Below are 27,317 nucleotides of genomic sequence, written 5' to 3' on the forward strand. Positions count from 1 at the left end.
ACTTTGACATCGAATGGCCTGATTCTACTAAGATTCGAACCCATGACCATTCGCTTGTCAAAGCAGACTTGGTAACCTTGCGGCTACAGAGCCCCTCGTCTTGTATAATACACACAAAGGAAAAAAAAAGCATCAATCTCTGTTATGATAAATATCGCAACCCGTTCATTCATGGCAGCTAGCGATAGCTGCTCAACAAAAGCACAAATACCGAACGTACCTGTAGTCTGTTCTGCAGTCTATATTTTCCGCTTGACGGGACCCACTGCTTCTGCCAGATCAAGTTGATAGCTTCCTGAACAGCTTCCGCTCTGTGTCTGTGTGTCACTCCCGGCGCCTCGATATCCCGCCGAGTAATCCAATCTCCTTCAGCTTTAGAGGTGCTTCTATGTATATACACACAGCACACAGGTATAGAGGTAAAACTGCTTTTGCTTCACTACCTTTTCACTTCACTCGGTACGGTACGGAATATGCTTTTGCACTTTGTCACAGCGGTATCGAAATGTTAACCCCCACTTTATCTTCGCGATACAATGTTTTTATTACCCTTTTGTTTATCTCACTCTTTTTTGAGCACCGTTACCTATCGTGCGATCTATGGATAACTTTTCGTAGAGAATACCAATCTGGGTTTTATTTTTCCGCAGCACAAATATTTCAACTTTATCATCCTATCGGTGTGGTATTTTTTTTTGTTTTTTGGTTTTGGGAAAAGCAGCAGGTAGCATCACCCCATCATCAGTTGGTTCGTGTCTTTTTATGATAGGTCTTTATTTTATGGTTATGTTACTGTTTCTAATGTTCAATGGAATCAATTTGGCAGCATTATGATGAAATTCGGTTACCCTTACAACCTGATTTCTTTTCTCTAGTTATCAATTGACTTTGCTCGTTTTTTTGTTTCCAAAGTCTTTTGCCTTTTTATAGGATGGAACACTTTCTAAAAGACTGTTCTTTAAAATAATTGCACAGCAAGAGTGCGATACTGGTGGGAGTCGCAGTATAGAAAAATCTCAACGCTTAAGCTGTCTCGGAAGCGGAAGCCTTTTTAAGCAAGACGTTTTAATGTTGCCGATGTTAGTAATTAGAGTATATTCTTGTACTTTACGGACTGGACTTAACGAGACCCGGAAATGAGTGAGTGGAATTCCTTTCAATATCAGGCGGACAATATCGGCATTAATTGCACGTGGGTAGATTCATTAACCCTCTAACGGGTCAGAACTTCTGTAGATAAAATTCTAACCATGCGTTGGAGAGTTATCATTTTTCAAACACAAAAATAAAAATAAATAGTAAAAAAAATATTTTACGAGAATTTGGAGTGCAAAATGATGGAATTTTGATTTGATTTGAAAAAGTAACAGCGAAGAGCACAAAATAAGAAAAAATCCCTTACCTAGTGCTAGTCAATGCGTCGTTTATACAATGTGCCCGTTAGAGGGTTAATTTTCATTCGCGGGGGGTTCGTTTAGATCTAACCCCAGCGATATAAAATGGAAAGACTTTACTTTACAATAAGTCCGGCCTTAGCTCTTCTCTGTATACAAGGTAGTACGCAAGCACGATACTAAACAATTCAAGCATTGAGTGTAATCATTCAAACATGTGCACACGGAGATTGCAAAATAGATACAGTTCAAAACATTCTGCTCCATTCAAGCACTCTGTATTAGTAACCCTTTTCATTCATACCCAGTAGCCATCTCAATATTTTGTCCAGTTTTTAAAGTCAGTGAATATTGTATGTTAAACTCCGCCAATCAACGAAGGTACATGACCAACCGTTAGTTTTCCAAGAAAAAAATAACGCTAACGCAAAACTTTTACCTTTGATTGATGAACAAGATAAATATATTTTGAAAATTTTTGTAAAAAGTGGAACATAGTGTTTCCGAGAAATTTTTATTTTCCATAAAACAATAATATCCAAATGATATCTGTCTTGCATTACCGAGGAAATGTTCAGGAAAATCGAATTTTTCGAACATTGACCCGAAGACTGCGGTCTCTTTCTGGTACTCTGCTGCAGACAGTTTTAGCTACTCTTTCATCGGGCATTCTGGCCACGTGCCCAGCCCATCGCAGCCTGCCACATTGTACTACCTTCACGATACCAGCATATTTGTATACTTAAAATTGCTCATAGTTAATGTGTCTGCGCAGCACTCCATTTTCCACTTTGCCACCAAGTAATGATAGCAGAACTGAAAACCCTTAAGAAGCTATAATAAAAGAATGCCCACGAAACTCAATAACTTAGGAGTACCTAATATTTTTTGAAACGATGGTTCTACAATTGATGAAGGGACGGTAAGGGAAAGTAATGAAGAAGGATTTTTTGGGAATGGAGGGGAAAGATTGGAAAGAAAGGGTGGGGGTAATAGGTAGCTACGCTTAACAAGTTGTCGTTGTGACTCCGTTTTGTCCAATGCTGGAAGGTGCATGGGTCGAACCAAGCTATAATCTGAGATAATAACCGGATTTGAACCCACAACACCCGCCAGTGCATGTGGCTCGTTGGTATCCGTGCACCTATGAATCACAGAAGCGGGCAGGACTGGACAGGAGTACCTGGCATCATTAAACCAAATTCTGATGACTGTTTTGTTTCAATCCCTATAATCAAAGCGAGGTTCTGGTTTAATAATGACAGATAAACGGCAGAGAGAGAGACTTTGTTTGGCACTGCTTTTATTACAGCTTTCTTACAAAAATCACACGCACTCGCCGATCAGCTTCTTTCAACGTCCATGATTCAGGCCCGTAAAGAGCCATCAGAATACCGGCAAGAAATCAAACAGTTGAAGAGTAATAGAGCCGGCGGAATGAGCCGACTATCGGAAGAACTCTACAAAAGTGATAAGGAACCACTAGCAATGGGACCTCACTAGATAATTTCAAGATTTGGGAAGAGAAGAAACTACCGGAGTAATGGAGGGAAGGTGTGGTTTATTCCATCGACAAAAAGGGCGATCGGCTCGATTGCTGTAATTACGCCGCTTACAAGGTGATCTCCCAGATTTTGTTATGTCGTCTATCCCCAATGGTCAGAAGGGCGTTATCAAGCGGGCTTTATGGAGGCCTGTACCACTACGGATAAAATTTTCACTCTCCGGTAAATCCTCCAGAAATTTCATAAGTACAACGTGCCCACGCATCGTATTTTCATAGATTTCAAGGCAGCATACGATACAGTAGAGCTCGGACAAACTCACGCAGCTGGTCAAAGCTACCCGGGAGCAAATGATGTGCTACGTGCGTGTTTCGGGGGCACTCTCGTGTCCCTTCGCACAGGAGGAAGTCTTTCCTGTATGTTATTCTACATCGTTATTAACAACAATCTCCGGCAAAAGTAGCCAACTCCTAGCCTTCACAGACGACTTTGTGATCATTACTAGAAACCTTGAGACGCCGAACACAATCTACGTCAGAATAAAAACGAAAGCTAGAAGAATTGGATTACAAATCAATGCGTCGAAAACCAAATATATGCTTTAAAGAGGCTCCAGAGAAAACAACGTTCCCCTCTCACGAACAGCGAGTATTGACGGTATTGGACTGAAAGTGTTCGATGAGTTCATATATGTGGGATCTCTGGTCACCGCCGACAATAATACGAGTAAGAAGATTCAGCGACGCATTAAAGTTGGAAGTCGGGCTTACTTTTCCCTCCACAAGACGCTTCGATCAAGTAGCATACGCCCCGTACTATGCTGACGATGTACAAAACGCTAATCAGACCGGTATTGCTCGATGGACTTAAAGTTGTAACTTTGCTTACTGAAGACTTCACTTGTCGTATTTGAACGAAAGGTGTTGTGGACTAGTTTCGGCGGAGTACAAACTGAAAGCGGAGAGTGGCGCAGGCTTATGTTTCATTGTAGAGATATCCATCGTACACCTGGCAAAATTTGGGAAACTACAGTGGGCCGGGAATGTCGCAAGGGTTCTGGATGACTGTGCTGTGAACTATTCTCTTCAAGAATCTCGCCGACACCAGGTACAGAGGGGCTCAACGTGCTAGATGGCTCGACCAGGTTAAAGCCTGCCTGCGTGTGTCGAGACGCTCAACGAATTGACAACGAGTAGCCCAGGACCAAGTACAATGGAGAAGAATTCTTGATACAGCACGTGCCGCCCCGACTCTATGCTACTAAAAATAAGTAAGATTAGCAGTTTTGTTCGAATTTGCAAACTTCTGGACTTTAGCTGGTTATGCAGAAAATCCTATTCGCGGCTGTAATTCGTCATTATACTTCGCTGTTTACATCCTTGTTACTACTCCACATCCACCTCGGCATCAACACCATTTGGACTCCCACGTAAGTCTCAATCTCGTAGCTTGCTTGCTCCCAATTTCCACTGCTTGACGGTTGATTCTGATGATATCGACCTCATCCGTAAAACCAACAAGCATGTGAGATTCCGTTGTGGTAGGCCCATTGCCTGCACTGCGTATTGCACCTTCCAAGACAATGTTGACTAGTAGGTTAAACAGTGCATCCTCATACTTCAGTTCATCCAACGTCACGAGAGTGTACGAGATTTTAAGCGCCATTCTGACGCATGATTTGGACCCATCCAGCATCGCACTAATCAAGCACTAGCTCAACTAGGTTCATCGGATCCATGTTCTAGCATTGTGTAATTGAATCGTACGCCACCTTGAAGTCCACAAACAGATTACGATTATGAATTGTGCTTCGCTATCAAGCGACCTCTCATGCGGAATTCTGAACGGATCAAACAGATTAATAGCATATAAATCTACGTTATCGGCAAACTTGGTCAGTAATTTCTCGTTGAACACCAATATTTTAATCCTTCATCAACTTCATCAACCAAGCCCTGCTAACATCATCCACGCGATAACGATCGTATCACGTACCTCGGTGGATCCAGATCAATACCATTCCACTGACATCAATTCCTTCTTATGACACTTGTGGATGATGCAGATGATTCCTCGGCCTCTAGCAGCAACAAGTGCCTGATTAATATTCCTACCTTTCCTTAATTGACCTCCATGGACGTAGCCAGTTTTGCTGTTGATCACCATCCAGAAAGAATTGAATCACCTAAAGTTGCGTACTAATAATGGTTTTCTATTCTAATGATCTAAATCAATCGCAGGCAACTCACGGACGGTCAAACTATACTATGCCATTCTATGCTCGTGTCGATGTTCTTCTCTAAAAATAGAGCAAATAAGACCAACCACTCACACCACCACCCGGCTTTGTTCTTTCGCTCAAATCCTAACATGATTCGGTGATTTGCTTCTTGTAGCCACTCGCTTCTTGCTTTGCTGGATGCCTCTGCTTGTTATTAGATGTATATTTTCCTAGCCAGTCAAGGATTTTTTCGGGTTGGAAATTTTTTTGACTTCCCTGGGTGGGGATGCCCTTATAAGTCTCATGCTAAGTTGAAGGTTGGACTTTGCTTTGCTTGCTGATTACAGCGGGAATGGCCTCGTCGGGACTGCGTCGACTTAGTAGCGGGCTAAACTGGGTATCGGCTTGACCAAAATGATATGAACATCTTGGTAACTGGCAGTAGGTTGCAAATTGATACTGGAGATTCTTGGTTTGGCAATAACTTGAAAAATCATATATTTTTAATAGTTGTAACTTGTATTTGAATACTATCGTAGGAATTTATATCTGTGTCAAAAACCAGATCGTTTTGTTTGCTTACCTGGTTCAAATGTATATTCACAATTATCTATTAGATAAATCGACTACCTCAAACCTTTGTAGGGGAATGAGGTGGGCTCCATCATCATCATCATCATTTTAGAAGTTCAGCCGGGATACCGACCGTCCTTCCTTACCGTTTTTCAGCTCACCTGTATTGGTGACTTTACAGCTTGGCCATCGATCACAATTTTTATCCTGTTCCTGCTCATCTTCGTATTTACCACTCCATTTAACAGCGTCTAGAAGTGCTTTGTCGGTAAGCAGGTTGCCAGCATCAGACAAACTGGTCCATCTTAACGACGCTCAGTATGAGGCGTTCTTGCGCAAAGTGCTGCACGACGGCGTCTTGTAGAACCCGACCTATCGGGGTTATTGCCATTGGCGTAGCTAGAGGGGGTGCCTGGGGTACCAGGCCCCCTCCAGAATTCTGCAGGCCCCCTCCAGAAATTTTCCTCATTGGAATTGGAAACCGGGAAAAAACTTAGTGTATATATTCCCGCTGTGTAGATATTTTCTTTTTCACTAGTCATCGCAAAAGCGTAGTTGTCGTTGTCGTCAGTAGCTTAGTAGCCACCCCGGCTCATGTTATTTCAAGCGTTCGTCTCCATTCAACTACATCATGGGCCACTCGTCACAAATTTCCCACTCACAGAAGTCGCAAATCACTTTTGACCTGGTTGAGCCATCACGTTGAGCCTCCCTGTTCCTGATGCTGGTGCTGTTGTTAAGAGAACTATTTTCGTCGCACTGTAGCCTACTGACTTTCGCCAGATGACGATGGCAATCTCTCCAAACAGTGCTTGTAGCTCATGATTCATACGTCTCCGTTACTCTCAGCTTTCAGTTTGTACTCCGCCAAATATCGTCCGCAGTACCTTCCGGTCGAAAATAGCGTTTGCGAAGGGCTAAGGAAGCCTAATATCCCGCTTAAATGCGCAACAAGATCTTCTTACTAGTGTTGTTGTCCGCGTACACCAGCAATCCCAAATATACGAACCCATCTGCCACTTCTAGTTCGTCGCCATCAACAGTTACCATCCGCGAGAGGCACGCGTTTGTTTCCTTCGAGTATTTGGTCTTGGCCGCATTTATGTTTAGAACCCTCGTCCTAGATTCCGATTTCGTCGGATCACCCCTTCAAGTGCGATATTGAATAGCATGCAAAATAAGTCGTCACCTTGTCCCAACATTCACCGCGTCTCAAAGTAACTCGAAAGTATCCCCGAGATGCACACGAAACACAACACTCTCTCCAATGTAGCAAAGCTCAGTTGCATCAGTTTATTCGGAAAACCGTGTTCGTGCATTATCTGCCATAGCTGGTCGCGATCGACTGTATCGTACGTTGCTTTAAAATCAATAAACATGTGATGCGCGGACAGATTGTACTCCCGACATATCTGGTAATTGCGCGGACCCTCATCAAGCACGGCTGGTATTTCCCTACAAAACCATGTGCTATCGGTGACAGCCAGAGTAACAAGATCATATTCAAAATTTTTTTTGGAAGGCACCCCCTAGGCCCCCTCCAGGGAAAGTTCGTTGCTACGCCAATGGTTATTGCTGCTATAAGATACAGCTGCGTATTAAAACTTGTATAAAATTATATTAAAAAAATCCGGTCCTGTTACAGATTTCTGTGTTTAGTGAATATCTATATCTATAAAAATGAATTTCGGTCGATCTCTCTGTATGTTCCTTATAGACTTGGAAACTACTCAACCGACCGGCGCGCAAAAGCAGCAAATCAAATTATGTATAAATGTTTAGTAATATATTGGTCTCCGAAATTGATTGAGATCACATCGGTCCAGCTCGGCCCTTTTTTGCTAGACCGTATTGAATAATGAAGTAAAAGTTACCGGTTTTCTTACCAAAATTACAATTTTTACGTAAAAAAACCTGATTTAATCCACCTAGTGCTGAAAGGAACCTTTGTTATACGGTCTTACTTGCTATTTGAGATAGAAATCGACACGTCTTCAGAAAATAATTCATCTATTGGCAGCACTTATAAATTTTGATAGTTCCTTTTCTCATGAAATTGCTAAGTAAGTTGTTACTAATGTGGGTAAGTGCAAGTAAAATTAAGTTGTAAGAAGAAATATTATTCTTTAACATATACATTGCGTAGTAAAGGCCTAGTTTATAGGTTTTTGAACTATGCATAATTTCCTGTAATGCCATTCTATTTGGTTCACATCAATAAGGTTTTCTTGAATAAATTTCATCAATTTTTATTAACCTTCGGTTACTCAAGCTGCTGTATTTTTTACAACATGTGTAGGTTTTTGAATGCCATATTGTTATATAGTTATAAATCATCGTTTAACTAACGTATATTCTTCAATAAACTTGTTATGAGCAACATATCAGAAGTATTCGATGTATTAATACTTTAAATTGTTAGGAAAACTGATCAGCATAAACCGACAGAAAATCACAGAAACGAAGCAAGCAGCTTGTGAGGTGTACCGCAATTGGCCCTAACTGGCATTTTATTCCGTTTCTTCATATAGAAAAATGGTGTCGGTATGCAGCAAAATTATCAGCAAATGTAAAATGTAAAATGTTTAAAATGTAGCCGTCTGTTGGTAGTCGAATAATTCGGAGTCAAAATTAGGGTGTTTTTTATAATCAAAGTTCTACAGATCCTAAACAAGCAGACATAGAGGTATACTACATTCAGTAAAGTTGTGAGTATTTGTGTACAACTTTGTAATACATGAAAAAGTCATACAACAATTACAAAAAGAGCCGAAGTAGAAAAATTGATTTTACAAGTGCATTTACAATAAATAAGATTTCTCTATCTTCGCTGAAGAGATAGAAGGTTACTGTCTTCAGCAAAATTTCTTGTAATAATATGCTCTAAAACTTTGCAGAACACATCAATGTGTTATATTGAAACTGAAGAAAAATATTTTTATTATTTTACTTCTAGGGTGATTAGTCAAAATTTAAATGCTACCAGACGATAGAGCATTCAATTTCAAAAAACTCTGCCAAAGGTTTGATAAACTTAAAACCAAGTTTTCCTACTCAAAAATCTAGCGCGCACGTTTTCTTTGGTTTTGGGCTATTGTGTGCGCGAGTAACTATGTTACAAAAGTTAGCGCGAGTGTTCGAGGGTTAATATCTTTTGACCGGAAAAACCAATTCTTATGAAATTTTGCATATATATTTGTAGTATCAAAACCTCTCGTTTGACATTAAAATAATTGAAATTAGGCAAATTAACTTGGTTAAAAACATTATAAATTATAGTTAATTTTGGTGTGGTGTATACGGTTGCTCATAACTTTCAAACTAAACGTCCAATCAAAAAACAATTCAATAGTGATCTATCCGGCTTTATTACCTTTCAAATGAAACTAATAGCGCAAAAATCGGTTTGGCCATCTCTGAGAAACAGGCGATCATTTGGACCTTGTCAAAACTGGTTTTTTAAGCGTAACTTTTAAACTGCATATTTGTTTTCGATGAAACTTGGTAGAAAGTTTAGCCATAGCAAGAGCTTTTATTTGGTACTAAGGTCATTAAGATTGGTTGTGTAGTTCCGGAAAAAACCGTGTCACGTAGTTTTCACATTTTTGCTTATAACTTTTAAACGAAACGTCGTATCACGAAACAACTGAATGGTGATATACTAGGCATAAATACCTTTCAAACAAAAGTAATAGCGGATGAATCGGTTCAGCCATCTCCGAGAAACAGGCGATAGAAAATGAGCTGCACACACATACATACACACACACACACACATACAGTGTTGGGGCGAGTAAAAAATCAATCAGCAGCGTTTGGTGTTTGCAGCTCAAAGCTAAAAGAAAATTTATTTAACGATGGCCGAATGTGCATGTGGTGCATACCTACATATAGTTTTACCTAACCCTGCCAAGGTTCTTCGAATGTGCACTACTGAGAAACCGTTTCAATCACCTATGTAAGTTTAATATTCTAATTTAGAAATCGATAGAAAATTAATTCGGCTTAGATAAACTACGCATACCTAACCGCACTTTAGATGCACTGGATATCGGTAGGAGAACACGTTATTTCCTTTCCAGCGAAATCTAGATTAGACCAACTAAATTAGTCGAAATTCATAACATAATTATCTAATCAATCGCGATAAACCTGTCGAGGTCACTTACAAATAAGTTAAATTATAAATGGAATTTACTTCCGAATGCCAATTTGGTTGAACTAAACGAATAGAATTATAGCCTACAAAATCGCCAGTCACACTTTTCTCTGTTTAATGGTTAATACAATGGTCATTGTTCTGGGTGCTGTCACCGCGTACTTGGACTGGATTCTGTAGGTCAAGCGTCTCATCGCCGTCGTCCGTGCTGCCAGAACATCCCCCGCCCCGTGGATCAAGGGGAGGATCCGACGATCCACCGACTTCCATCACAGCTAGCTTCACGGCAGGACGCTTTAGTTTACCGGTCGCAGTCGTCACGATCGCTTGCCGAATTCTGCCGTGCTTACCACGAATGACTTCGTCTACGATGCCTCTTATCCACGCCCTTCGTCTGCCTTCCGTTATATATACGAGGTCTCCGACTTTCAGAGATCTCGCGTCGCTAAGCCATTTCGTCCTTCTGTTGATTGTCGGGAAGTACTCTTTCGACCAACGATCCCAGGCAGCATCTGCTAGTTGTTGTGAGCGTTGAAAGCTACCTCGGAGCACCTTTCCCAAATCTGCCGAGGGTTCCAGCGGTTCGTGAGCACCGGAAGAACCGTTAAGTATAAAGTGGTTAGGTGTCAATGCCTCGGGGTTGGTCGGCTCCTGAGGCATGTAAGTGAGTGGTCGTGCATTTATCAGCCACTCCGTTTCGATGAGCGTAGTCCACAGAATCTCGTCGGTTAATTTCCGTCCGTCATCCAACGATTCCATCGCCTCTTTAACACTACGGACCATTCTCTCCCACACTCCGCCCATGTGAGGTGCGGAGGGGGGATTAAATGACCACTTTGTCTGGGCGTCGGTGAAAGTTCCCGCGCAGTCTGAATCGATCTTTTCGATTTGTCTTTTCAACTCGCGGCTGGCACCGACGAAGTTAGTGCCATTGTCGGTAAATATATGCAATGGGGATCCTCTCCTTCGTGTAAACCTCCGGATCGCCATAATACACGACTCGGTGGACAAATCATAGGAAACTTCTAAGTGAACAGCTCGCACTACTAGACACGTGAAGACGACGACGTATCTCTTCTCTCTGCGTCGGCCAACCGCTACTTCCAATGGACCCATGTAGTCAATGCCGACGTAAACGAAGGGTCTGACGTGTGGCGTCAACCGTTGCTCGGGTAATGGCGCCATCCGGGGAGGTAAGGGTTTGCACTTCTTGATCTTGCAGTTTTGGCAGTTTTTTGCCGCTTTGTCTACTGCCGAGCGGAGACAGGAAATTTCAAACCGTTGTCGAATTTCGTTCACTATCGTTTCTTTATTCGCATGGCCATAACGACAATGGTAATGATGTAGTAGTAGTCGTGTAATCGGACTGTCTTTTGGCAGAATTATCGGAAATCTCGCGTCGAAATTAGCGTAGACGGCGTTAGCAGTTCTTCCATCCATTCGAACGATTCCCCATTCGTCTATAAAAGGGGATAATCTGTACAAGGAGCTGGACCTTTCAATGGACGTCCATTCCTCAATTGGCCGTTCACGATTTTTCACCAGAATTCGAACTTCGTCGGGATAGTATTCGCTTTGCACCATTTTCCATAGAAATCGCTCCGCGTTTTGAAATTCTTCCTGCTTTAATGGCACTTTCTGAGCCACGACTGAACATTTCAATAGTTTTACTTGATTTTTTGTCACGGGAATGGTTTCTATTGGTCGGCCTGCGAGTCGTAAACGGCAGTTACTAATAAAGCGAAAAACACAAACCATCGTCCGAAGCAGTATCGTCCACTTAGAAAACCGCGACACGTCGACTATACTTGCAGGTAGCGAGATGTGAGTCAGCAAATAGCACGAACGTAGCTCCTCTACGGTATTGGCGTTGACCTTCTGTTTTGGCCATTCTTCCTCGTTGAGATACAAAAATGCGGGACCCTTGAACCACCTACTATTCGACTCTGGTTCCGTATCTCGTACCCATTTCGTCAAGCAGTCGGCGACATTATCCTTAGATGGAACCCAATGCCAGTATTCCGCCTGGGATAGCGACAAAATCTCGCCGATACGATGGGCGACAAACTGCTTATATTTTTTGTGATCCGATCGAATCCACGAAAGCACGGTTGATGAATCTGTCCAGAGGTAAATTTCGCGAGGTGTTAACGAATGGTTTGTGAGAACCGTTTTCAGCATTCTAGCTCCCAACATAGCGGCCTCCAATTCTAATCGTGGGATGGAGATGTGTTTTAGAGGGGCCACCTTACTTTTCGCCATGACCAACGAGCATTTAACTTTCGAGTTGTCTACAATACGAAAGTAAACTGCGCAGCCGTAGCCATTTTCGCTAGCATCGGTGAAAACGTGACATTGCAATGTGCTATACGAGTGGGGATTCGCCATTCCGAAATAGCAACGTGGGATTTGCAGTTTCGCAATGTCAGGCAGAAGTTTCACCCAGCGATTCCATTTTTCGCTCTCTTCGTCTCTCATTTCTTCATCCCACTGCACTCCACTTCTCCAAACATCCTGTATTAACGTCCGGCCGTGAATAAGGTACGGCGCCAGCAACCCGAGAGGGTCAAAAAGGCTCATAATAATTTTCAGGGCGATACGCTTTGTCGGACGTTGGCCCCCAGATACATACGGTTGAAGCTGATTTCCTAATTCCATAGAGAACATTAAATTATCCGATTCTGGGTGCCATAGCATTCCTAAGACACGTTCCCATCTATCCTCCGGAGATGACTGCAGAACACGCGGTTCCTTGAAGACAGTACCTTCACCAAGCGTTTCCACAACTTCGAGGCTGTTGCTTACCCAGTTCCTCATTTCAAACCCCCCACGAGCGTGAATCGTTCTCACTTGTATGGCCAGCTCGGATGCTTCAGCGGGGCTATCGGCGCTGTCGTAATAGTCGTCCATATAAGTTTTTTCTATGATCGCTGCTGCGGCCGAAGGAAATTCGTGCGCCCACTTATCTGCGTTTACTCTCAATACATGCTGCGCTACACAAGGTGAACATGCGGCTCCGAACATCACGACGTCAGCGATATAGATTTCTGGAGGGTGGCGAGTATCAAAGCGAAAGAGGAAACATTGAAAATATTTGTCAGACGTTCGCATCCGCAATTGTAAGAACATCTCTCGGATGTCACCTCCGAATCCTACACGCTTTTCTCGAAACTTGCATATAACTGATGGAAGTGCAACTAGTAAGTCGGGGCCTTTCAAAAGTTGTGAGTTGAGCGAAATCCCCTCCACCTCAGCCTTGCCATCCCAAACTAGCCGCTTTTTCTGCTTTTTCGGGTGCGTCACTAAGCCCAATGGAAGGTACCAAGCTGTCCTTCCGCTTATTTCCGCTAGCTCCTCTTTAGTTGCTTTGTGAATGTACCCCTTTCGCGTATAATCGATAATCTGCTGGTTGACGCTGTCTCTCAGGTTGCTGTCTTTCGCGAGCTGATTCTCGAAGCTTTTCAACCGCTTCATCGCCATGGGAAAACTGTTTGGTAGTTGCACGTCATCGCGCTTAAACAGGAGAGCGGTTTCATATTTTCCGTCTACAAATCTGGTAGTGCTTTCCAAAATTTCACGAGCACGCTTCTCATCGACTGACTCGTGCTGCATCGTTGCCCCAATTGCTATATCTTCTAAGACAAACTGCTGTCGGACCAACTCGTTTAATTCTCTATCGGCTCCGCAAGCGCAGTCGTGAACATTCACAACCACGTGCTTCGTACGTTCACTTCCATCTGGCCCGTAAACAGACCACCCTAATAATGATTTAACAGCGATGGGTTCTCCTGGTCCACCAACACAGCGGTCTAAAGGTGTGAAGAGATTTAGGTTGTCTAATCCGAGCAGGATTTTCGGTACGGCCTCATTATAAGATGAAATTGGAAGATTTTGAAGATGTGTAAACCGCCGAGATAGTTCCTCGATTGGTAAGCTCTGCTTCGGTAAGTTAAGTTCCCTTATAGTATGAGCGTTTTTCAACTTGTATCGTTGCGGCATACCTCTACCGGCAATTTCGAAGTTCACTCGCTCTGAGAAATTCTCTTTCCTCATCACGCTCGATGTCCACTTTAGTTCCAATGGCTCCGGAACGCCTCTTATTCCAATTTGAGAGGCTAAATTTTCTTCGATTAGTGTCAAAGAGGAACCTTCATCTAAGAATGCGAAAGTTTCGCATTTGCGGTTTTCACCGAACAATGTTACAGGAATAATCCTAAAAAGCACTGATCTTGGCGTCTGTTCGTGAGCGTTACACTCCGAAGCTTGCACGTGTTGCTGATGGTCTCGTGGTTGTTCTGTTCCTGGGCCATGAAGCAACGTATGGTGGCGGACTCTACAATTAGGAACATTGCATCGAAATCTGGACCGACATCTCCATTGACTGTGGTCATAAAGGCACACTTCGCAAAGGTTCCAACGTTTGACGGCTTCCCATCGGGCTGCCACATCCATTTGCTGGAAACGCTGGCAGTTGCGCACCCGGTGGTCAGTTTTCTCGCATATAGGGCATGGCTGACGTTTTTCGTTTTGGATCTGCACCTCTGATACTTCTTCGTGAGTATAAATATGTCCCTTTTCTCGAGGTTTATCTTTATCCCCCTTTGCAGTGGTCGTCTTCAAATAAACCGGGGATGAAACTTCGCTAGCATCATTCACCAACCCCTCCATAAACGAGCCAAAGTGTTTCAGCGTAGGATCAGCATGAAGTCGCTTAAACCTAGCCCACTCAAGTTTGATAGACGCGGGCAGTTTCTCCACCAACTCGCCAAGTAGTGTTGGATTGGACAGATGCCCCTGGAGGTTCGCAGCTTCCAGGTGGTCGCAAAGCTGTCCCACCGTCAAACCGAAATTGATTAAAGTTTCTAGTCGTTCCGATTTTGGTGCTTCCACTCGACGAACCTTGTCGAGCAGGTTTTTGACTAGTATCTCCGGTCTGCCATATAATCGTTTCAATGTACTTATGATTGCATTTACGCTTTGCGGAAACATAAGTTTCGTGGCAACAGCGTTTCGCGCAGGGCCTCTGAGGCACTCTCGAAGTCGAATAATATTCTCCACATCAGTGAACCCGCAAGCGGTGTTGGCAGTCTCGTAACTGTGGACGAATATCGGCCACTCTTCTGGGTCACCGGAAAACGTGGGAAGATTTTTAGGCCAAATTTGCCTTGCCGCTAATTGATTGGCACTGAGTCCCGCACCATGTAAACCTTTAGGCAAGCTTGGACACAATATACTCTGAATGTCTTTATGAACAGTCTCTTGATTCTGGACCGCAGGTTTTGATCCATTTTCACCCACGTCGCACTCATTCTGATGTCGCTGACTTTCTACCCATTCTTTAGTTCTATCGATGCCACCGGAGGCATTCGATTCACTCCGGTCGTCGTCATCGGCTATTTGTTCTTCCAACTGGAGTTTTTCTCGCAGATATTTTTCTCGCATCGCAAGCTCTTTGGCCTTAATCGCGTGCTCTTGCTCTTTGAGCTGCTTCTCCTTTTCTAGTCGGATTCGTTCTTCCTTCAACCGTTCTCGTTCTCCCTGCAACTTCAGCTCTTCCAGTAATCGCTCGTTTTCCAAACGTTGTAATGCTAGCTGTGCTCGACCCCTCGCAGTGGCACTGCAGGCTTTAGTAGATTTCTTTTCGCCGTGGGTTGGAGCCGTTACAGCAGGCACCTCCGGATTCTTTTTCGGGGTAACATTACTTCTTCTCGACTTCTCGCTTGGCGCCACACTGCGGGCACTCGGGTTTTTCTCCTTATTCTTCTTAGGAACAGCACCAAGGGCTCTCGAACTTTCATTCGGGACAGCGTCAGGGACGTTTAAGGAGGTCATTGAACTTTTCGCAGGCTTCTTCGTCGCAGTATCGGCTACGGAGAGACACGGACTGCATCTCCATTCACGGTTTTCTACTCCTGGAGACACTCTCGCGCATGAGTAGTGATACCATACACAGCACGCGTCGCACGCTACCATTCCAACATCGGCGGAGTTCGGACGATCGCAGGCTCCACAGTCGTGAGCATCATTCTTATGCATCCTTGCAATATATCTTTGAGGATGTTGGGGCGAGTAAAAAATCAATCAGCAGCGTTTGGTGTTTGCAGCTCAAAGCTAAAAGAAAATTTATTTAACGATGGCCGAATGTGCATGTGGTGCATACCTACATATAGTTTTACCTAACCCTGCCAAGGTTCTTCGAATGTGCACTACTGAGAAACCGTTTCAATCACCTATGTAAGTTTAATATTCTAATTTAGAAATCGATAGAAAATTAATTCGGCTTAGATAAACTACGCATACCTAACCGCACTTTAGATGCACTGGATATCGGTAGGAGAACACGTTATTTCCTTTCCAGCGAAATCTAGATTAGACCAACTAAATTAGTCGAAATTCATAACATAATTATCTAATCAATCGCGATAAACCTGTCGAGGTCACTTACAAATAAGTTAAATTATAAATGGAATTTACTTCCGAATGCCAATTTGGTTGAACTAAACGAATAGAATTATAGCCTACAAAATCGCCAGTCACACTTTTCTCTGTTTAATGGTTAATACAATGGTCATTGTTCTGGGTGCTGTCACCGCGTACTTGGACTGGATTCTGTAGGTCAAGCGTCTCATCGCCGTCGTCCGTGCTGCCAGAACATACAGACATTGCTCAATTCGTCGAACCCTATCGATTGGTATATGACACTTGGCCCTCCGGGCCTTGGTTCTATTTCGCGTTTTTCGACCAATTTCTAAACCTTTGTTATATAGTATAACAAAGGTAAAAATGGATAAAAAAACGAAAATAAGTCTAAATGCTTGTTTTTATCTGTATCCAGTTTATGAAAGTGATTCTGGTTTTTTTCGAGCTGAAAAACTTTTTATCTTAGGGGATGTGAATGCTGTAACATTAATTGACCATGGTCGCCGGAAATATAACAGTAATTCTCGTTGAAACCGGGCTACTATTGACACGTGGTCTTCAAATATTGAAAATTGTAAAAAAATGAGAATTACACTTTAAGTACCTCGAAACAGTGGACCCTTCGGTCGTCAAGACTCAAAATTTTGATGCATGGCACCACTGGAGCTGATTCCAAGGCTGATTCTCTGATATTACCGATTGGGAAGAGGCACAGGAAGCAATTACCGAGATATATAGGCAAGTTAGAGAAAGACATACACGAAAGTTTTCGAGAGATAACAACTATTGATTTAGTGAGTATGATGCTACAGTATTTAGATTTGTTAATAGCAAACATTAGAGGTATTCCAGTTTTCAAGAAACTCAAATCGCCCTGACAAGTTATACCATTATTAATTATTAATTTCGCTTTTTTAATCCATTCTATTTAAAATTGTGATTAAATTGTAAAAATTTTGATATTGGTAAGTAAAACGGTAATTTTTACTTCAACATTCCATACGATCTAGCAAAAAAGGACCGACCTGGACCGATGTGATCTCAATTAATTTCGGAGGTCAATATATTACTAAACATCTATACAAAATTTGATTTGCTGCTTTTGAGCAGTTTTTACGTTATTGACATTTAAAAAAATCATATTTTTTAGAAAAAACGCTTCGGAACAGAAGGAGATAGCAACTTCCTTCAAACCAAATGTGGGTTTTCCATGCGTGTGAAAGTGCTCAGAAGGCATGATTTGTGAGAAATAAACACGAAAGAAGATATAAAGAAAAAACGGATTTTTTAGGTCCACCCCGACCAAACAACTTTAAGTAGCTCCAGCCCATCAACTATAAGAGATAGAGCTTTCATTTCTTTAGCAAAGTTACTTAAAATTTAATGTTCTTTAACTTTGCTGAACATTTTATTCAGCTAACTTAAGCCTTAAAAAAGTATATATTTTGCACTCGCTTACTATGATGGTCACCATGCATAACTCAAAAACTAATCAAACTCGACAAATTTTAGACTCTTCCATAAAACATTAGACAAGACCTCCAAAAACTACCTATAGTAAGACCAGATAATTCAGGGCGAGACGGCCGCAGGTCGCAAGTGTTGCCGGCAACCCGCCGTCGGTAGCGTCGGCCACTGCGGAGGCCTCCCAGCAGAAATCACCTCTGTCTAGGTTTATTTGTTTTCCTAAGTCTACTGACCTCTATGTCTTTCCTTTAGCGACAGCGAGTAATGAGAGGATCACACCCGCGAAATAGTACTTTTCGCGAAACACTATATTCCGTGTTACAGTCAACTGAGAATTGATTTTCCGCGAATTCAGCGAAATGTTATTTACCTAATCACGGCGAATATTTAAAAACTATACTAGCTTTATTTTATCTGGCGTATTAATGATGGGAATTGTTTCCTACTTTACTGTGAGGAAAAATTGAAAATTTATATATCAAGCTGGACTTGGTTTCATAGTTACGTAACTGCCAAAATGAATCGTCTAAGGTGGAACTCCTCAGAAACTTGTAAAACTCGATATCATAACAAAGGTCATTCGAGATTTATGTATAGCACAGTTTAATTTGTGGCAATACAAAGTTTCCGGGTAAGCTAGTAAATATATCAAATTAATTTTAAAAAATTCAGTTCAAGTTTACTTTTACGGATCTGTGGTATAGATATGTTATGTTCATCGAATTTCAAATTGAATCGAATCGAAACGCAAACTTGGACTTCAGTTCTGGATTCAGCCAAACAATGCTAGACAGTAGTACCAAGATTTAAATAGCTACATCGATCAGGAGGACCAGGAGTCGATTATACAGGTCCCAAATACTTCGTGTGGAATAACTCTTATATTTAACTCTATACAAAACTATCTACGCGTGCAGGGCGCTATATCTCTGCATATTAGTGTTGATAGGAGAAAATGCTTATCAACTTAGGGACTAGATTGGTACACTTCATTGTGCCTGATTTTTAATTTCAGCTATAATAAATTTAAATTTGTCACGAGGTTTTCAAGCCACCGTAAATCTCGCATGTGTATAATATTTCTCGATATAAATTTTCAAACTTTGGTTCATTATGTGGTACCATTACCATTATATTTCATTTATAAAACAGTTGTATTTTTTATCTTAATTTTTTTAACTACTGGCTTTACACGAAAATTTCCGAATATCCAGGTTAGTCTCAGACAACCGGTACTTACATACTGAGAATCTTTTCGTATGGTAGTTTAGCATCGTTTGCTTTCGTGTCTCGCTCGTTGCATTTTTCCGACAGCGGTTGTTTTAGAACGCCATTTTGAATTCATTTGAGCACACTTAGCAATGGTGCGTTCACCCACCGGAACTTTTTTTGAAATCTTATAAACGTGTATTTTAATCGTAAAATCGGTTACTTAGGAACATCGCGCGTTATTTCTATCATATGAATATCAAATATCAAATATCAAAAGCTTAATAGCTTTTATACAGCTCCCTAATTAAGTAGTCAGAGTTTTTAAGCAAGTTCTATGATCGAAGGATGCCAAAAGGTATCTCGCGCAGTCAATGTTTTCGATTTAATTGCCAAAATAAACCCGTTTGGCTCGGGACAGCTTTCGTGCATAGCAACAAATGTCGATCGGTATTTAATAACTGACCGCGCGCGATTTCGAACGAATCGAATATGTTGATAGCACATAACTTTCGGTGCGGTAAACTGATGATTTCTCATAGTTTTTTCCTATATCGGTATGTCGGATCTCCACAACCTGTTTCGCAATGGCCACGTCATCAAAAACGTCCTCAAATCGTACGCGAGCTCGAATGACAGTGATCGCACCACCTCCCTCGGTGGATCCAGATCAATTCCTTTCTACTAACAACAACTCCTTCCTATGATACTTGGGATGATGCAGAGGATTCCTCGGTCTCTAGTAGCAGCAAGTGTCGGACTAACATTCCTTTCCCTCCCATATTGACCTGCATGGGCGTGACCAGCTTTGCTATTGATCATCACAAAGAATTAGATCACCAGAAAATGCACACTGAGAATGATCTGCTACTCCCAAGCATCGTTCAGAAGGTCCTTTGTGCAATCTCAGCTGATCTAGATCAATCGCGGGCAACTCACGGGCGGTCAAACTATGCTATGCTATGCTATGCTATGCTATTTAACTCTATACAAAACTATCCCTTATTTCGAATTCTAAAATTAAACCCTACCAAATAACTGTAATGTTTTAAAATACTTAGACTTGAAAAGCATACTTTTACACATCGCTTCTAGATACTTTTAAAAGTTACACTTTATACGCTCCATAGCTAGGTAAACTGATTTACAACATCAAAAAGTGAATTTTTGTTGTTTATTCCCACATCAATTGCCATCCATTTCGGGGTTCGCCCTCGCACCGAACATCAACCCACGGCAACGGGGCGGAATAAACTTTATTCCACTGACTGCTTGCTACACAACACCGATTGCTGTCAATAGCTAATCCGTGGTCTCGCTTTTCTTCCCTTAGAAAGAAACCGGAAAAGTCGTATTTCATGAACCGGAAAAAAACTTGACGGTACAAATTTCTGCTTTTGAATCAATGTCTCGAACGTTTGGTATCTATCAGGTTATGCGAGCCGTGGCGAAAGAAAACGAAACTTTTTCTGGCAGCCAAAGTTTGGAAAGCTTGGAGATTGCTTCCCCAACAACACCATCCCATCTTCCGATCTGTTTGAAGAAGGTTTTCTTTGTTCGGTCAGCCAGCAAACGGCATTGGTTAGGCAAAACCGACAAACAGATCGATACGTACCATTTTCTCGCTGATTTAATTACACCGGCGGAGTTATTTTCTAGTTGAGTGCCATCTACTTATTGACACTTTCGGCGTGCGAAATTCGAATTGATCAGTGATTTTTGCTGATTTATTGGAATTTTCAATATCACCTGCAACTGCTAGATGAGTTATTCAGTTAAGAAAACGCCATTACCGGAATCTGCACCATACATTAACCCTCCTGATATGAATGTTTTGTTTGAAAAATAACAGTCACACCCAATCGTTATCAATGTTGTTTTCTATTAGGCACATTGATTGCTCTGTTCCGCTTGTTGTAAACAATACTCGCGAGAATTCTTTTTTTTCTTTTCTATTTTTCCAGCATCGCATGTTTCCTGCACTTAGCGCGAATCACATGTACTTATCATAACGACTTGTTAAAAAAATACTCAGCAAAGTATCAAATAGTACGATTAACAGTGACATTGAAAAAACTGGAAGTGTGCGATGGATTACAGCTGCTCACTACGCGGTTCCAGTGATGAGCTAAATAACAGGCGTCCAGTCGTACGCCGCGCCGCGCCGGAGGATCCCAACCGAAGCGATTATGTTCCGAATCGTATAGACGCCAGCCAGTTTCCTATCACGTTCCCCGTTGATAGTGACTAACACAAACAGGCAGCATGCAGCAGCTCGCGCTCGGCACGGCGGCAGAGGAAAGTTCATCAAAACACCACATTCAGGAACATTCCAATTATCAGCCAGACTGTGTCTACAGGGGTTTTAATTACAAAAAATTTCTGAAATGTATTAAATTTCCCGTGTGCTATCCTCTTCTATTGAAAAATGGAATTACGTTGTTGATCCCAACAGAGTTCAATTACCAAATACCAAATGAGCGATCTGCTACAGAATAGCATTAGAATAAATTCATAACTTCAAAACTCTTCAACCACGAAATCGATTTAAACAATTTTAATTTAAAATGAAGGATATGTCAATAAAAATTTTAAAAATGTAAAGCCGAAGCTCAAAGTTTCTTATGATTGCAAAAATATTGAAAATATTTCCATTTCCGTGGAATTAATGAAAATAAACGAAAGCAAATTTTTCTCATTCGAAGTAATCCGCAAAGGAACATTTGAACACATAAGCATTTTCATTGTTTTAGAACTTAAATAGTTCTTTACGCTATAATTTTCCTTCCTACTGTGGAAAGCATAGCATGATCAGTCTGACTTCATCCACCCTAGGATAAACTGTAAGTAGAACGTCTCTCACTTTAAGTTCAATCCCGACAGCCTCATTAATTCAACCATTCAGTCAATGAACCGGCACGCTCGTTCATCCAATTTCTGAGCTCGCTCGCAAATTGCCGCTGCAACGCATACATGTGGCCTCATTTCGGGTGCTTTTTTGTCAGCTTTTCACCGACCGACGAAAACGATGGACCAACTTTTGCTGATGGCTGACATAATTAAAGCGAGATGGATTTTTCCCGAGCCGGAAAAAGTTTAAGCCTCGCCAGATTGTGTTTAATGCTGATGGAAGAAGTTGGAAATTTTTCTTTGTAATCTCGCACTCGTCATCTGGCTGATGTTAATTAATACTTACTTCCATGAAGTAAGTACAGAAGCAGCTCGGCGAAACATTGCACACTTTCAATCTCCGGAACGTGTTCATCAAACAGTGCGCGTTGATGCGATAATGTACGCGTGGGAGCTCTACCGGAAATTTTAAATCTTAATTTTCGAGAATTCGCTGTCATATAGATTTCAATATATTCTGTAAACGCAAATGACTGGAAGCACATGAACTTCAATTGTTATTAGAGTAAAATAAAAATAAAAACCGTAGCCATCACTGCATGGACAACTAACTTCCGCGCATCATGATTTCTCGGTCATCGCTACGAATGACTAAACAATGTTTAAATTGGCGCTACAATCAGAAATCATCACTCCGGGGGACCATTGCCTTTTAATGGTCCTATTCAGATGCTGCAAATAAATTCGAATCACGTGTAACCAATCCAGTTTCGACAAGTGGAGACGATTCCGGTTAGTTGCCTGTGCACTCACTCAACCAGCAGAATATTTGCAATGTGCCACATCCAACGAATTTGACGTAGATACTGGCAACTGGCGACTCGCGGCTGACCTCGCCAATCACTTCTCGCTCGCAAAAGGCCGCAATCAATTCACGCTGACCGAACGCGTCCCAGTACATCGGTTATCAGTGAAGCTAACTAACAAGCATCATAGTACAGTTCCAGATATGGGTGAGTATAACAGACAAACCAGTGAACTGTTTTTGACCCCTCCATTGGGGTGTCTCTTACATGATGTTTTCGAGATCAAACTAGTTACTATATTCAGCAATGTTGATACGAAACAGTCTCACTGTTTGCATCTCTAGACCACTGATAATAGTTGACAACAAAACATTTCAAATAAGTATTAAAAATTACAAATTTAAAATGTTTCTGGCATTTATTTCCGTTCCACGCTATCTGTTCGTATTAATCTATAACGTATTTTCGTTGCTTTTCGGTGCCACATCTGATTTACACTTGTTTACAAAACACATAAACATCGTAATGAAATTATTTTCATTACTTCTAGCACAACCGCTGTCGCGGTTTCACAGCACATCGTGTGGTATAATAAAAAAATCACGGTCATTTTTTTCTTCTCTTTATTTCATCACTAATTTTGATTTTCACCATTCTAACGCGTCCCACCCAATCCACAACAGCTACTTCCTGAACGCCTTCAGGCTCATCTGATTACCCTAGCCACTCCAAAACAAACGATTAACACCACTAAGGAATATCATAGCACTGAAAGACGCACAAAGCAAGTGCAGTTCCAACAATTTGCGCCCAAAAGTGCCACCCTTCCGCTGCGAAACCACCACACCGAAGGATTTCCGACGACGTAGTTTCAATACAAAAAAAAGAGTGAAAAGTATCCCAAACACTTACTATATTTCACTTTTCCTACTTCTTCTGAATTTTCTTTCACGTCCGAACGGCCCGACGGTCAAAAATAAACTGAATGATGCGAACTGCAAGTGGCCAATTTTGATATTGCGAATCTTGCTGCTACCGAATTCCGCAGGCTCGCAAGACGAGATCTCTGCCAACCAGGCCAGCCGCACAGCATCATTAGGGATGCTGAGCGACAGCGACAGGAGAGCAGAGCATAACTTTAGCAGACGACTGTACCAGCAGGCAGAGTGAGATTAAATCCTCTCTGTTTTGATTACACAGCCAGCCAGTGGTGGGTGGTGGTAGGAGGTGCGGTGATATGACCAACTATCAATCGAAAGCGAATGTTTCCTTGCGACAGTGGGTAACGAAATGGTAGAAACGGGCGGTCGACTTTCTGATAAAAATGTGAAACGTTTCATATAGTTTGAGAGAAATTACGAGAAAAATTATATGTTGCTGTAGCAAAATGTCCTTAATTCTTTTTGCTTTTTCCTCCTTTATGCTTTCTATGGCTTATGGCTCCTGTTTTTCAATTTGCCTTTTTGCCTTATTTTCACCTCATTTTTAGCTTCTTTTTATCTCTTTTTTGTGTCCATTGTGCCACTTTATTACTTCCTTTGTGCCTTTAACGTGCCTTGTTTTCGTCTTTTTGCAATTTACCTCATATATGCCTCGTTTTCACCTCAGTTTACCATCTTTTTGCCTATCTTCATTACTTCCTTGCGGCTTGTGACTCCTTTTTGCCACCTGTTTGCCACTTTTTCGCTTTCTTTTTCTCTATTTATTGCCTCCTTTCTGTTTTCTTTTGGTACTTTTTTCATTTACGTCTGATTTGTCTCCTGCGTTCCTACCTTTTGCCTTCTTTCGCCTACTCTTTACTTCTTTTTAGTCTCCTTTTTATCTCATTATTACCTTCCTTTTTACCTTCGGTTTTGTTTCCTTCTTCCTGCATGTTGAAAATATGATACGTTTTACATAGTTCATGAAAAAATATGAGATAAATTATAGATTGCTGGGAGAAATGTCCTTTAGCGTTTTTGCCTTTTTGCTCCTTTATTAACTTATTATATTATATTATTATTATATCCTTTATTTATTATTCTTATTAACTCCTGTTTTCCCTTTTTCGCAATTTGCCTCAGATTTGCCTCTTTTTTCTGCCACTTTATTACTTCTTTTGCGCCTTTGCCTCCTTTTAGCTGCCTGTGTGCCGCCTTTTTGCCTCCTTTTTATCCTATTTTTGCCTCCTTTATACTTTCTTCTTGGCCTGCTTTATGTCCCCTATTTGCCTCCGGTTAACGGTTAACGGTTAACGGTTAACATCCTTTTGCTTCCTTTTGGCCACATTTTTACCTCTTGCTGGTATCCGTCTCGGCTCCTTTTTGGCACTATTTGTTAATTGAATTGCCACTATTTTGTTAATTTTTCCCTTTTGTTTCCCTTTTTGCTACCGTTTTCCTCCTTGTTTTCTTTTTTTTGCCCTCTTGCCACCTTTTTGTCTCTTCTTTGTCTCGGTTTTGTCTCTATTTTCGCTTTTTTTGCAATTTACCTTAGGCCATTGCAAATTATTTTTAAAGCTTTTGTATCCCACCCCCCCCTTGGATATTGGCTTGAAAAATCGGGGGGCAAAAAAATAATTTGTATGATATGAGTTGAGTTTTATTTATAAAATCAATTGTCTGTGGGCTCTACAGCCTGAAAATCTCAAAAAATGAGTGTACGAGTCGAGTTAACGCTTCTAGCACGAAACGGAAATGGAAATTCAAACAATGGAATTTCCGAAAATCGGCAAAAAAAATTTTCTTTCGTTTTTGTCTGTTTTTCGTAGATTTTTGAATGAGAAATAATTACGTATATGTTAAAAGGAAGAATAGATTTGGTTTTTTTGACTCCCCCCTCCCTTCAGTGGCCCAACACGGAAAAGACAAAAACTTTATAAAATATTTGTAATGACCTTATTTATGCCTCCTTTTCACTTTCTACATGCTTTTTGCTTCCATTTTGCCTTCTTTTTGTCTCTTTTTTACCTTTGTTTTGCTTTCTTTTGCATCTTTTTTAGCTACCTTCCTTTTTGCTTCATGCTTCCTACATGTTTTGGCGGAATGGTCCGGTTGACATTCTATTAAAATATGAAACGTTTCATATAGTTCAAGAGAAAACATAGCATAGCATAGCAGCATAGTTTGACCGCCCGTGTGTTGCCCGCGATTGATCTAGATCAGCTGAAATTGCACAAAGAACCATCAAAATGATGCTCGGGTATAGCAAATCATTCTCAGTGTACAACTTCTGATGGTCCAAGTCTTTATAGTGATCAATAGCAAAGCTGGCCACGTCCATGCAGGTCAATTAAGGAAAGGAAGGAATATTAGTCGGGCACTTGCTGCTACTAGAGACCGAGGAATCCTCTGCATCATCCACAAGTGTCACAGGAAGGAGTTTGTGTTAGTGAAGAGGTATTGATCTGGATCCACCGAGGTATGTGGTGCGATCATTACGAACATGCGTACGGTGTGAGAACGACCATCTAGTCATCGCAAGGCAATTAATGAAAGACTGACGCATCGGCATTTTTAATTCATTCGATTGGTTCAAAATCGCGCACGATAAATTGCCTGATACCGAAACACGTTTGATATATATAGTAAGGAGGGGTAAAAGTGCGATGCGGGTAAAAGTGCGATTCAATGATTTATCAGTGCAGATTCCGAGTAAATTTTCTACATTGGCATGGATGGGTGACTACTTTGACAGCTTCAATCTAACGTAAACTTTGGTTGCTTACGAAGCATAGTTGCTGAGTTATGTGAAAATGTTCTTTTAGGGCGGTTTTGATGTAATTTTTCGTTATACGGCAAATACGATATCAACAGGAGGATATTACTTGTTGGAAATTTATAGCAGCCTTTTACATCACTCACATATCTGTTTTGAAAATACGGCGAAAATAATTTACAAAATATATTTCGCTTTTCCGTAATTTAATCTAACCCCGTCAAGCGCCTAGCGGGGTAAAAGTTCAATTCACGGACGGGGCAAAAGTGCGATTCATGGACGAGGCAAAAATGTATAGCTAATTATATACAGCTTTAGGCACTATATCACAGATACTAGAAATGAAAGATCTCCAGAAAACTGTGTGCTCTACAGATGTTGGCCGAAGAAAAACAATGTGTTTCCGCTGATGAAACAAAAAACAAATGTTTGGAAAAGTTTCGATCTAACGGAGGCTGCAATACACCAGCGCAAAATAGAAAAGGTGCAAATTGAGAATATTCCTTACCGAAATATAACGCAGATTGAAGATAATATGGTTTTGATAGCTACTGCTGGGCTAATTTCATGGATTCTAGCTTCGAACTTTTGCCCCGCGGTATTCGCACTTTTGCCCCGCTAGTGGGGAAAAGTGCGAATCTGCACTTATTCAGAAGAAAGAAGAATTTATTTTGCAAAACACTATTACCACAGATGATTTATAGTTGAATGTGAAGACATTGAGTTACTGCATCACTATAAAATATATTATGTTGTTGTCCTTCTTTATATCTCACGAAAATTTATGACAACTTCAAACATCGCCCTTATGCCCCGCCCTACTCTAAGCATCAGGCTGACCAAAGGACAAACTTTGCTCAGTTCTTCGAAAACTACTATTCGTCGAACCAACGCGATATAACCTGCAAAAGCCGTCGGACTATTCTACATCGCGTACCTAACGACAGACGTAACAGTTCGAGATAAATCCGAGAATCACGCGTAATAATTCAGTGATTTAGCTGTGACTTGAGGTCT

At 41.3% G+C, this 27,317-nt stretch overlaps 2 protein-coding genes across 3 annotated transcripts in view; both read right to left on the bottom strand.

The window, feature by feature from the left end:
- Positions 1-23,572, bottom strand: part of LOC128733893 (spondin-1-like) — a 66,926-nt gene extending 43,354 nt beyond the window's left edge. The window contains exons 1-2 of one of the 2 annotated variants that reach the window (XM_053827746.1): positions 23,517-23,572; positions 221-608 (exon numbers count right to left, since the gene is read on the bottom strand). The gene's annotated coding sequence lies outside the window, so the exon portion shown is untranslated. The remainder of the gene's footprint in view (positions 1-220; positions 609-23,516) is intronic. The other variant, XM_053827747.1, reaches the window with a different exon arrangement.
- On the bottom strand, positions 9,967-15,888 carry LOC128735399 (uncharacterized). Its single transcript, XM_053829884.1, has one exon. The coding sequence runs from the start codon at positions 15,886-15,888 to the stop codon at positions 9,967-9,969; it is 5,922 nt and encodes a 1,973-aa protein (XP_053685859.1).
- Positions 23,573-27,317: the final 3,745 nt, after the last annotated feature.

Source organism: Sabethes cyaneus, chromosome 2 (genome assembly GCF_943734655.1).
Source record: "Sabethes cyaneus chromosome 2, idSabCyanKW18_F2, whole genome shotgun sequence".
NCBI lineage: Eukaryota > Metazoa > Arthropoda > Insecta > Diptera > Culicidae > Sabethes > Sabethes cyaneus.